General features: G+C 39.8%; 1 protein-coding gene across 1 annotated transcript; it reads right to left on the bottom strand.

The window, feature by feature from the left end:
• Positions 1-11,134: 11,134 nt before the first annotated feature.
• LOC142628057 (auxin-induced protein 22D-like) lies at positions 11,135-12,735 on the bottom strand. The gene is made up of 4 exons (XM_075802010.1): positions 12,226-12,735; positions 11,851-12,053; positions 11,632-11,731; positions 11,135-11,531 (listed from the first exon to the last, which is right to left on the bottom strand). The coding sequence occupies exons 1-4, from the start codon at positions 12,441-12,443 to the stop codon at positions 11,456-11,458; spliced, it is 597 nt and encodes a 198-aa protein (XP_075658125.1). The 5' UTR covers positions 12,444-12,735; the 3' UTR covers positions 11,135-11,455.
• Positions 12,736-13,392: the final 657 nt, after the last annotated feature.

Genomic DNA, 13,392 nt, shown 5'->3' on the forward strand with positions numbered 1-13,392 from the left:
TTGTTTGATATTTCATAACAGTAACTTAAAATGTTAATTTCTCCAAAGTAGAGGGCCCGAGGACCCGGCATAACTAAGGTTCTGTTTAACAAATAATAAGATATCAATTTCCACTAGGTACGTAGTCCGAGGACCATACATGACCAAGTTTCTGTTTGATATTTTATAACAGTAACTTAAAATGTTAATTTCTCCAAAGTAGAGGGCCCGAGGACCCGGCATAACTAAGGTTCTGTTTAACAAATAATAAGATAGCAATTTCCACTAGGTATGTAGTCCGAGGACCATACATGACCAAGTTTCTGTTTGATATTTCATAACAGTAACTTAAAATGTTAATTTCCCCAAAGTAGAGGGCCCGAGGACCCGGCATAACTAAGGTTCTGTTTAACAAATAATAAGATATCAATTTCCACTAGGTATGTAGTCCGAGGACCATACATAACCAAGTTTCTGTTTGATATTTCATAACAGTTGTAATTGATAAGTCCACACACATTTGTAATTTGAATCACAAACGACAAAAACGCCCTTTATTAATAATAATACCTTCAAAGGTTGTTTACATTCCACGGACGTGGTACAACTCTTTCATCTAGATCAGCTAGTCGATACGATCCTATACCTGCTACAGAAATAATTCGATATGGTCCTTCCCAGTTCGGTCCTAATTTACCCCAGGCTGGATTTCTAGCAGTACCCACAACCTTTCTCAGAACCAGATCCCCAGGTGCGAGTGGTCTGAGCTTCACATGAGCATCATACCCTCGTTTAAGCTTTTGCTGATAATAAGCCATTTGGACCATAGCTGTCTCTCGTCATTCCTCAACTAAATCTAGGCTCTTTTCCAGGAGGCCGGTGTTATTTTCTAGGTTAAAAGTACTCGTCCTCAACGTGGGGAAACCAAACTCTAAAGGTATCACAACCTCGACCCCATAAGTCATAGAAAATGGCGTTTCTCCTGTGGATTTGCACGGCGTAGTTCGATACGTCCATAGAACGTGTGGTAGTTCCTCTACCCATTTGCCCTTCGCATCGTCCAGCCTTTTCTTGAGTCCACTAACTATCACTTTGTTAACGGTCTTGGCCTGCCCGTTTCCCTGAGGATAAGCTGGAATGGAGTATTTATTTATGATGCCCATATCACCACAGTACTTCCTAAAAGCTCTACTATCAAATTGGATGCCATTGTCCGAAATGAGGGTATGTGGTACTCCAAATCTGGTGATGATGTTTTTCCAGACGAACTTCTTGGAATCGACATCCCTAATATTTGCCAAGGGCTCTGCCTCTACCCATTTGGTGAAGTAATCAGTCCCCACAAGCAACCACCTTTTGTTTCCCACAGCCCTCGGAAACGGTCCTACTATGTCTAATCCCCATTGAGCGAAAGGCCAAGGACTGGACAGAGGGTTAAGTACTCCTCCAGGTTGATGGATGTTAGGAGCAAACCTCTGGCATTGGTCACACTTTCTGGCATAGTCCTGAGCTTCCCTCTGCATATTGGGCCACCAATATCCTTATGTTAGTGCCCTATGAGCTAGGGACCTTCCCCCAGTATGGCTTCCACAAATTCCCTCATGTAGTTTTTCCAAAAGCGCCTCCGTTGCTTCAGGGTGGACGTATAACAAATATGGTCCGGAGAAGGACCGTTTATATAATTTCTGATCCTCGGACAGCCAGAAACGCGGTGCCTTTCGACGGATCTTGTCTGCTTCAGACCTGTCATCGAGGAGAATGTCGTTTTTCAGAAAAGATATCATAGAATCGATCCAACTAAGTCCAGGCCTTATCAAATAGATCCGGGTTGCCCCCACGGTGGTAAGAGCTGGCGTTAGCAAATCTTCGACAAGGATAATCCTAGGCAAACCCTGAGTCGAGGACGTCGCTAGGGTAGCCAAAGAGTCTGCATGCGTATTCCTACTTCTAGAAACGTGAGACAAAATAAAGGAATTAAATTTGGATTATAAACGTTTAACCTCGGTCAAATATTCTTGCATCCTGGGGTCCCTAGCCTCCATGGTTCCCGTCACCTGGCCGACCACTAATTGGGAATCCGAGAGCATGTGAACTTCCTTTCCACCCATCCTATATACCATGTTCATACCGACCAAGACTGCTTCGTACTCGGCCTCATTATTAGTAGTTGAGAACGCCAACCTTAAGGATTTTTCGAAGATAATCCTTTCGGGGGATACCAGGACAAGTCCGATACCAGACCCTCTCTGGTTAGCTGCCCCGTCAACGGATACGTTCCAAGTCACAGGTCTTTCGTTCATAATCACACCAACTGATTTCTCATCCATGTGTGATTCCTTCAAAGTTTCTTCCAACAATGGTTCAGCAAACTCTGCCACTAAATCTGCAAGGACTTGGCCCTTCACTGAGGTATGCGGCCTGTATTTGATGTCAAAGGCTCCCAAAATAGTTCCCCATTTGGCCACCCTTCTAGAGTAGTCAGCACTACGCAATACTGACTTGAGAGGCAGTTGGGTTAAGACCACAACAGTGTGGGATTGGAAATAATGAGGAAGCCTCTGCGTGGCATAAACTACGGCTAGAAGTGCCTTCTCCAAAAGCAGATAGCGTACATCGGCATCATTCAGCGTCTTGCTGACGTAGTAGACCGGTCTTTGCACCCCACCGTCATTCCTTATGAGGACCAAGCTGACCGCATGGGCAGCCACTGCCAGATATGCAAATAGGACCTCATCAACCTCAGGCCGAGACATAATGGGTGGCCGGGAAAGATATTCCTTAAGTTGTTGGAAGGCTACAACGCACTCTTCGGACCATTGGAACCCCTTCCACTTATTCAACAGTTGGAAGAAAGGCCTGCATCGATCAGCCGACCGTGAGATGAACCGGCTAAAAGCAGCAATCATTCCGGTTAACTTTTGAACCTCCTTAGGATTCCGAGGTGGCTGTAAGGTTTGAATAGCTTTGACCTGTGTAGGATTCACCACTATTCCCCTATGAGTGACCATATAACCTAAGAACTTCCCCGAACTGACACCAAAAGAACACTTTGAGGCATTAAGACGCAACCTGTACTTTCTAAGTACTTGGAAAGTGTCGTCCAAGTCTTTCAGGTGCGCAGATATCACCTTGCTCTTCACTACCATGTCATCCACATATATTTCAATGGTCTTTCCGAGCTGGAATTCAAACATCCTGGTCATCATCCTTTGGTAAGTAGCCCCAGCGTTCTTCAACCCGAACGACATCACTTTATAATGATAATTTCCTGTTGGAGTAATAAAGGCAATTTTCTCCTGATCCTTTGCCGCTAGCGAAATTTGGTGGTAGCCCTGGAAGGCGTCCAAGAAACTCATCCGAGGATGGCCGACCGTGGCGTCCACTAGTTGGTCGATGCGGGGAATCGGGAAAGAGTCCTTTGGGCAGGCTTTATTTAAGTCTGTAAAGTCTACACATACTCTCCATTTTTCACTCTTCTTTTTAACCACGACCGTATGCGCCAACCACTCTGGATAAAAAACTTCCTTGATAGCCCCAGCCTTTTTGAGCTTGAACACCTCCTCTTTAACGGCCTCGGAATGCTCCTTTGAGGAACGCCGAGGGGGCTGCCTCCTAGGAGGGATAGCAGGATTGACGTTCAAATGATGACAAATGAAGCTTGGGTCGACACCTGGAGCCTCGTAGGGGTCCCAGGCAAAAACATCAATGTTGCTCTTTAAAAACTCCACTAACTCCATCTTCTCCTGGTGTGGTAAACATATTCCAACCTGGAAGAACCTTTCGGGATCATTTGAAACCAAAAACCTGTCAAGGTCTTCGCATATGACTTCCTCTGCTGACATTGCATCGGGCGCACCCAGAGTCATTAATTGCTATAGATCTTTCTCAGCCGAGGTTGAGGACTGCGCCCTGGCCTGATGCAACACCGCAGCAGATATGCACTGCCTGGCCATCAGTTGGCTGCCGAGAATCTCTTCAATGCATTCTCCTAAAGGGAATTTCACCTTAACATGCAAGGTGGAGGAAACGGCTCCTAGAGCGTGCAGCCAAGGCCAAGCAAGGATAGCTGTGTATGGGGAATATGCATCGACCACGATAAAATCCACCTCGACCGTCTCGGAGCCAGATTGCACGGGTAAGCAAATCTGTCCCCTAGGTATAACGGCTTTCCCCTCAAAACTTATCAACAACGAGTCGTAAGGGGTGAGGTCCTTTAATTTCAATTTTAGCCCCTTAAATAAATCAGGGTACATGATATCTGCGCCACTGCCTTGATCAATCATTACTCTTCTCACATCGTAATTCCTTATCCTCAGCATAACCACCAGGGCGTCGTCATGGGGTTGGATGGTCCCAATCTTATCTTCCTCTGAAAATCCCAAGACGGACACATTTAGCTTCAATCTCTTCGGCCTGGAGCCCCCCACCTCGGCTTGGGAGTCTGAAACTGCCATCACCCTAGTAGGACATGAACCAGTCCTGCCAGGCGCAGTGAAGATAACGTTGATCATTCCCAACGGAGGCCGAGATGAGTTATTCCTCTGATTATTCGAGCCAGACTGACTGCCCTGCCTGCTGATCGACCCCGTTCGCCGGGTTGGTACGAGTCGCTTAACTTTCCTTCGCTAACAAGTCGCTCCAAGTGATTCTGAGGTCCGACGTCCTCGGTAGTATGACCCATGTCTTGATGGTATTGACAATAGAGATTCTCGATTCCTCTTGGCGGATCCCCCGCCATCTTACCGGCCATCGAGTAGGGTTCCTTACGGACCTTCTCCAAGAATCGGTGCACCAGCTCTCGGAACACGCATTAACCGCCGAGATGCCGCCGAGCTGTTGCCGGAGTAATCTCTTCTCGGCTTACTGTTGTGATACCTGTCCGACCTGAAATCCCTTCTCTCCTATAGGATAACCTTTGCCTTACCTTTCCCCTGCTGTTGGTCTTTCTCAACCCTTTTATATTCGTCAATACGGTCCATGAGGCGACGTACGCTCCGTACGGGTTTCTTGGTCAAGGACTTCCTCAAGTCATGATCAGTTGGAAGGCCCACTTTAAAAGTATTGATCGCCACCTCATCAAAATCTCCATCTATCTCATTAAACATCTCTCAATACCTGTCAGAGTATGCTTTCAACGTCTCGCCCTCCTTCATAGCCATAGACAATAGTGAGTCCAACAGTCGAGGAACCACCTCATAGCAACAGGTCCCAGGCTAGAAGGGAAGACTTTGCACATCAAAGTCTCATTGTGAGAATGGACAGCCATTCTCTGGTTAAAGTGGCTCACATGTTCCACCGAGTCAGCTCGGCCATTATAAATGGTGAAGGTGGGCTGGGTGAACCTCTTGGGGAGCCTCCCATTCTCAATCCTACGCGAGAATGGGGATTTGGAGAGCTGGTGCAACGCGCGGCTCATGGCATCATTCCCTAAGCCCCTAGAGGGGAGCTTCCTGCTCCTACGACTCGATAGGCCATCCTCCTCACAGGAGGACGTTCTGCTGGGAGGCGACCATGACCTAGAGCTATAACTACTTCCCCGGGATCTCCCAGAAGAGATACTGGATGAGGGTGAAGCACGCCTGCGCCTGACGCGTCGCAGCTTCTTCTTAAGGTGATCAATCTCCTTCTGCATGGCTTTAGCACCATCTTTATGGGCAGTACTGGCACCTCCGGTGTGAGCACGACTTGTCCTAGGATACTCGGTGTGAACGCTACCCTCTCGATCCCTCCGGCGTTCAAACAAATCCTCCGGCTGCGATCCCTGAGATTCTAAATGGTGTGAGCCTAAACCTGCCATTGTGTTCCAGTTCCTTTTTTCATTAGATTCCCACAGACGGCGCCAATTGTAAGCGCTCAATTGTACCTAGACCCAAAAACACACGTGGGCTCAGGCCCAATGAACCTTAAACAATGAAATTTGTAGAGTATGGGCTTGCAATCTAGTTTTAGGGTATTGGAAACGTGACAAGCAGGCTATAATGCCACAATCTTTGCAAATGATAACCAAATATGACAAGGAAACCTCCTCGGACGTAAGCCGAGGACAGTTTATATATTACTTCTCTTTTATGCCAAAATTACAGTTCTTGGTTTCTTTTCTGCTTCTCCTTCAAAGAAATTATCCCCCCTCTTCCACCACCTTCTTGAAGTCTTTTTATAATAGCTGGAAAGTTTAATTCTACTGTTCAGGGGTCACTCCTCCATTAATGCGGCCAGGGAGGTAGGTGTAGGGTCTTTAATGTGGAGGTGGCAGCCTTTTCATAAGATATTTCCCTCACACCATTGCGTCTGGAGGGCGCCTAAGTCCCCCTTTTATCCAACGGTTTTTACGTATCCCTACCTTGACATTTCTGGCGAATCCCAAGGTCACCGTGGGTCTGTCCGAGGAGATGTTTGTCCTCGGACGATTTCTCGGACTCTTGACTCATGGGCCAAGTTACGGTTCTAGGAGGCTTTTCAGTCTAAACAAACTAGCGCCCATCAACAAAGCCCAATGCCCAAATACTTACTTAGGTCTTTTTAGTCCCCACACATTAAATAATATAAAATTTACCACATCATACACATAAATTTATATTATTATTATAAACTACCATTCAACCAATAATCAAACTTTCTTCACCTGCATGTTTTTTTTTTTTTTTTGAAGAATAAAAATAATGGCTCAAGTAATATAACTGACGTTGCCATTGCCATAAAAATGCTCGAGTTAAAATACATGTAGTGTATGGCTTTTAGGTCCATTAAACTGGTAATAAATTCAAGGAGTAAAAAGTGGTTTTTGTTACAACGAAGTTGAATGCCTGTCTTTTACAAGAATGTGTTTGGTTAGTTGGGTCTGCATCTAAATATGCTTGATTTTGACCTGATCTAAGCTTTTGTTTCATGAGACGTTGATGTGCTGATTAAACAAGGCAAAATAAAAAATAAAAAATAAAGAGAGAGAGAGAGAGAAGAGAACCTGACGTTGCTGCTGTGCTATGAGAAGAAAGTGATAAAATGAGAAGAGGCAAAAGTCATCAGATAAAGTGAGTGGTAGGTGAGAGTATTTGCGTAGATAATGAGAGTATTTGTGTAAAATAGATTTCTGAGCACTTTTTTCTCCTTCATTTTCCTCCCAATTTGGGAGGATAAAAAAATTGGGTTTAGAAGGGAAAACTTTCTCCCCTATTTTTAATCTCTCTTATTTTCCTTCCTCAACCAAACAGTGGAAAACAGTATTTTCCTCTCCCTATTTTCTATCTTTCCCGTTTTCATTTCAACCAAACCGACCCTGAGGATTGTATACACTTCATTTGGTTCCCACTTGTACTCGTGATCCTAGCCCTAATGTGGAAGAACCAAGGCGTTGCCAAAATCATCAGCACCATGTGTGGGGTCTAATCTCAAAATCCTAGTTTATGGCCCATAAAGAATCAAAGTTTTGCCCAAAGTTCCACTTCTAGCCCAACCAACCAAAATTGTCTTGGTTGGCGAACGCACTAGATTCCTTGCGTACTCCAGCTTTGACAGGAAGCCACATTATACACCGTTTTCATTTTGGTGAGATGATTCGTCAACCAATTTGATCAAGGCTGGCCAAACGTCCCATTGAAGTCCTAGTACCTATAAAACTCTATATATAACCCCCCATTTCCACCATCCAAAGGGTCAGAGTTTTTTCATAGCGAAGCTCTGCCGAATTCACATAAAAAAAAAAAAAAAAAAAAACTTTCTTTTAGTTTTAATAGTGCGAGGACAATTTGTTGAGGATAAAGTTGAGTGTTTTTTTTTTTAATTTTTTTACTCTAGTTGCTGGAAAACTAATTTCCTTCTCAACATTTATCAATTGCACTCTCCATTTGGTGATCCTAATTATTCCATCAAAATTGTTATCCGATTTTTCCTCCCAAACAATTCCAATCAATTCTCTTCCGAGTCATTTCTCACACGCAAAGTTGTGGTGGTTGGTGTCAACTGAGGGGTCGGTAATCTAAATCTCTTTAAGGTGACACTCGTAATCCATACTCTCCTCCTTGATTTATAGTCTCTTTTAATGTTGTTTTATGTTTTATGCTGTCAAACATGATGCATGATTTGTGGCATGTTGCTTGATTTTTATTTTTATTTTTAATATTTGTTAGGTTTTTAGACTCTTGTAAACTAGATTGTTTAACCTAATTAATTAATCAAGTGAATACTTAGGTTTATTATTCAGATCTAGATTAAAACAAAACAATCGTATCATGCAAAGCAGCAAAAAAGTAAATAACGCAATGATATGATGACTAAGGAAAACTAATTCGGTAAAAAAATCAGGGAGGATTTAACCTAGCTATTCTCAAGGTAAAAAGCAAATCCACTAGAAAGAATTGAAGTTTATAATAAGATTTAGACCACTAATATCCTATTGCTACTACACTTAGAACTTATTACCACAACCTTATGATAGTTCCGAATCCACGGATTACTTCTTTTTTTTAGCCTGTGCAACGAGCACCCACATTTATGATAAAAAACACAAACTCTCCTGTTTGTGACTCCAAGACCTCCTTTGAAGGTTTAGATCTTCAACTATTGTTGATCTTGATGCAACAACTTCAGATCTACCGGTTCTAAAGATATGAGAGTGATATCCGGTAGTGACTTTGATAAAAGAATGTACAGAACCTTTTAGATCTCACAAGAGCACCTCCAAAGTCATAATAAAACATGCCTAAGGTTTCCTTTATATACTAGAAGAAGTAGATTTGAAACCCTAATCCATTTTTGGCTTGAACTGCTGTTGGGTCGAACTTAAAATTCAACAGACTTGTATTTCGATCGATCGAGCCTGTCTTTCGATTGGTCGAACCAGGCAAATTTTGAAATCTTCTTTCTGCAGCTTACTTGTTCTTAAATCTTGACTTGAATCACCTTGAACATTATCTAATAATACCTATAGACTCTAGGATCTATATCTAAACAAGTTTATATTCACGATTTTCCAATTGTTCTAAACTTTTAGAACCTAACAATATTTATTTTCTACAAAATAAAATGGAACTAAAAATCTGTGCAAAGGTGTGTACGCATAGAATGATCGGAATATGCATCTTCATTCTGGCATACGCCACTTTTGGACAAATTAGGGTTCTTGTTTTGGTCATTTTCTTGGAAAACTAGTTGAACCCATAGTCCATACATAGATAGAATGATGCGAACGTGTCCATTTTGTGGCGTATGAATTTTTGGCCAAGACCCATCTTTTGATTAATTAATTAATTTCTTTCATTTGATTTTGTACAATCTTTTCTTTCCTTAATCATTTCATTTTCGTATAGTTATTTTATTTACCTTGCTTGTTTGTTTATTTGCTTTGTTGTGATTTACTTAATAAAATCTAGGGTTAATTACAGTTTACTTACTTGCGGATAGACCCAATTTAGTTAAGCCCAATTTAATAGTGCCGTAGTTTGAATGTTGTTATTTTACTCATTTGAGGTAGCCTATGTTAGACTTCCATAACTCATCTCATCACTATCATCTTAAAAAAAATTAAAAACACTTAAAAAAAACATAAAGAAGTCAAGATCTAAAAGTGTTACTTTAAAAAATTTTATACTTGGCTCAAGGACACAATTTTATTTTTTTTATTTTTTTATTTATAAGAACAGTCAAATATTCCAATCAAATTATGAAAATAAAACCCATCCTATCCTAATACCCTTCCATTTCTTTAGCTTGTCTTGAGCCTCTGACTGCTAGTTCTACAAATGGTACAGGGCTTGTTGTGAAAGAGTTAAAGGTGGGAAATTATAAGAACCAAAATTTAGCCTTAGTTGTGGCTGCCCCAATAGAGATAAGCAAGGCCAGTGGCAATAATATCTGTATAAGTTTAGCAAGTGGGTCTAGAAGTGCGGGTTCACAGGGAATTTTGGCTTCTGTAGGCAAGGATCAGATATTGTTGATAGTTAGAAAAGAGTTGGTAACTATGAATTCTGACCCAAGGAGCCTAAAGCTTTTGTTGAGTAAGTTACTTGATCTTGCACCAAAGGGAATTTCTGCCGATATGAGGGCTGGTGAAGACAAGAATATCTCAAGCAATTCACTATCTGCCACTAGTGTCCCATTGAAAACCTTATCTACATCTAGCTTTTCTCAGCTATTTGTGTAGAAATCTTTGACAAGAAAGGGATTTATTTGTGGAACCCCAGAGGCTTGCAGTGGGTTTGGTGGTGCAATTAAGGAGCAGAATTATGAAAAACTAGGCTACGTAACTAAGGTAGCTTCTATGTGTACATCACTTACCCTACATTTGTGGTTGCTTGGATTTTGTGTGCAAACTCAATCTTCTAATCAACAAGTAAACCGTATGTATTTTTAACATCATAATAATCTACCACTCTCCGGTCAGAAAAAGTGAATTTAATCACTTAATCATTATTTGAATTTTGAATGAGAATTTTAAACTTTTAAGATTATATAAAATAAAAAAAAACTGAAAACCACAAGTTATAGTTATTAACTTATTATTTGTAATAAAGCAAAAAGTATGACCACAGATTTTATTTTTTGGGTTTAATTTCAATTCTACTGACATAAGCGCATGCTACCTCATAATTATTGGAAACAAAAATTAAATTAAAATTTCACAGAATTATTTTTAATTTTTAGGAGAGAACTTTCACAAAAGTTGTGACCGGACGAGCTCTATTTGTTTAAACCTTTCAAATGATGATTTTCCTACAACATCACAAGAAATTTCTATTTGGCACCACCAAAAGAGTTTTTGAGCATTATTTATTTCCCTACAACATGAAATATTTCGTAGCATATAAAGTATTCAGGGATTTTGATAATTGATAGTCGTAATATATACGAGTCAGGGGTGGACACGAGCGATATACATCCTCCACATGTTGTTAGATAAATAGTGTGTCTGGTTGAGTTTTTTTTTTTTTTTTTCAATAATATTTTATCTTAATTATTTTGTTTACAAAAATAAGTTGTATAAAGATCTAATTAAGCTAAAAAAATAAGGCTCTAAAAATCTGTACATACATACTTTGATCATGAAGGATTTTGACCAAGGATAACGATGCTTATATCATTTGTTCCCACGCAAAAACACAACCTTCTTCTCTCATGTGATCACTTGTGTGTCTCACAAAATTATATTAATTTGTTAATACAATGACAAAAATAGTATATATGGTTTATTCAGGATATAAAAAATTGGGAAAGCTTAAGTTTTTTTTTCTCCCTTAATACATGGAAATTGGAAAAAGGAAATTGTGGAACATATAGGTAATGTTTGTAAACTTTGTACAATCCCTGTAAAAGCAAATATGCCGAACTATACATGCACTTTTTTTTCCCCCCTTTTCAATTTTTCTTTTTGCAAGTGAGGTGACGGAGATCTACATCCAAGTTTCTTCAGCCAATCTCTTGAACAAAATAGATTTCCTTTTCTTCTCCATCCTTTCTTAGTGGCTTTAAAGTGGGGCTTTACAGTTTACACAGCACAACCCAAGCCTCTAGCTTCTGACCCTTTCATGATTCTCATCCTCTTGCATGAAGAGATGAACATACTGTATTGAAAGAAAAATAACTATTAGATTTTGTTTCTTTTTGGTTTTCTTGGAAAAAAAAAATTGTAAATTGCGAGAGAGAAATATATAGAGAACTTACTCCCATGGAACATCTCCAACCAACATCCAATCCCCATCTTTGTCTTCATAAGTTGGCACAAATTCTGATCCATTGTAGCCTTCTCTCTCAGAATATTTACCTAAACAAAGTACAAACAAATTGAAGATTAAAATCTCTTTTTTTTTTTTTTTATATTTAAAATATAATATTGTTTTCCACTACCACTATTATATATTAATTAAAGAATAAGATGCTTACCAACACTGAACTTGAACATGTCTTCCAAGGCTTTGAGGAGTTCTGGGTATCCTTTGTATACCTTCAAATCAATCTTTCTCAGATAAGGAGCTCCATCCATGCTAACTTTCACGTACATACCAGTGGTTTCAACCTCCATTTTCTTTGCTTTTAAACAGTTTTTCCTGTACGATCTCACTGGTGGCCACCCCACTACTTGTGCCCTATAGTAACACATAGCCATCGATCATGTTAGCCCATAAATCACAACAAAGCATACCCAGAAATACAGTAACTATATACAATCACTAAAAACAAGCTTATATACTGCATGTAATTCTTTAATTTGATATCCAACACAAGGGTTTTAACAGAAAATTGAAGAAAATTGCTTACTTGGCAGGTGGAGCAACTTCTTGGTCACATTTTTTGACATGTGAGACATTAGAATTGTCCTTAGATCCACACTCCTCACTCATGTCGGGCAAAACTCTCTTGTTGCTCTTGATGGAACTTGGTGTTTGCTTTTCTGACTCCTTGGTGCCTGGTAGGCCTAATCTAAGCTCTGTGGCCACAAGGTTAAGGTCTTTCTCAAACGCTATACTTTTCTCCATTTCTGAACGATCTTGGATGAACTCAAACCCTTTTTTCTCCCACTTCTTAAGCTAAACACGTAGGTTTTGCCTAGAAACGAAATATATCAACCAAATTTTGAACCCAAAAATTGATTTATACTTCTTCAAAAGTTGTCTATCAGACTTAAGAGAGAGCACAACCAGAAATGTCTATGGCAACTAGACGATGAATTTCTCTATATTTCGATGAGTTTGCACAATTGCTAGCTAGGAAAGGTAGAGAAATGTGTATTTTAGGCATAATGGTACTCAAAGGTATTATATAGAATTGTAGACGAAAAGAAAGTAATAAAGGCAATAGATACTGTCTAGGGGAAGAAAAATAAGACTACCATCTCCACCATAAGCGCGTGCATGACACATTATGCACTTTTAAATAAAGTAGATTATAAGAAATACTTATATTATGACTTTGATTGAATTTTTCCATTTATATTAAAAAAAATTCGGATATTAATATTTTAGTATATAATCAAATAAAGGTTATTTTTGTTTACATTTTGGATAATGTTTTTTTTTTTTAATTTTTAAATTCTACAATTAACATTTTAGTGCAATAAATCATACTTTTTATTTTCTGATGTATTTGTCAAATAGATGCTAAAATCCTCAACAAGAAATAATGATAATATAAAATTATTTTAAACAATTGAAAACCACCTTCCCAAAATAGCTTGATAAGAGACAATTTGAAAATAGTTTTTTTTTTTTGTCTTTTCTGAAATTTTATTCATCACCAAAACTTTTTATTAGGGAGGGTAAATTAATTCCCTTTTGGCTAGAAAGTAGATACACGCACCACAAAAGAGAGTGGAAAGGACAATATAGGGCATAGTATCGGAATGCATGAACTTAGACATGGCAGCTATGGTGTTTGTCACATGAACAACACAATTGAGGCATTTGTCCTTACATTTTGGGGACAAGG

Source organism: Castanea sativa, chromosome 3, assembly GCF_040712315.1.
Source record: "Castanea sativa cultivar Marrone di Chiusa Pesio chromosome 3, ASM4071231v1".
Classification (NCBI taxonomy): Eukaryota; Viridiplantae; Streptophyta; class Magnoliopsida; order Fagales; family Fagaceae; genus Castanea; species Castanea sativa.

Bases quoted from the DNA above. Each gene is read 5' to 3' on its own strand.
- LOC142628057 (XM_075802010.1), bottom strand. From the start codon at position 12,443: ATGGAGAAAAGTATAGCGTTTGAGAAAGACCTTAACCTTGTGGCCACA. The intron at 12,054-12,225 runs GTAAGCAATTTT...GTGTTACTATAG, and splicing joins GAAGTTGCTCCACCTGCCAA to GGCACAAGTAGTGGGGTGGC. The intron at 11,532-11,631 runs GTAAGTTCTCTA...CTTTCAATACAG, and splicing joins GTTGGAGATGTTCCATGGGA to TATGTTCATCTCTTCATGCA.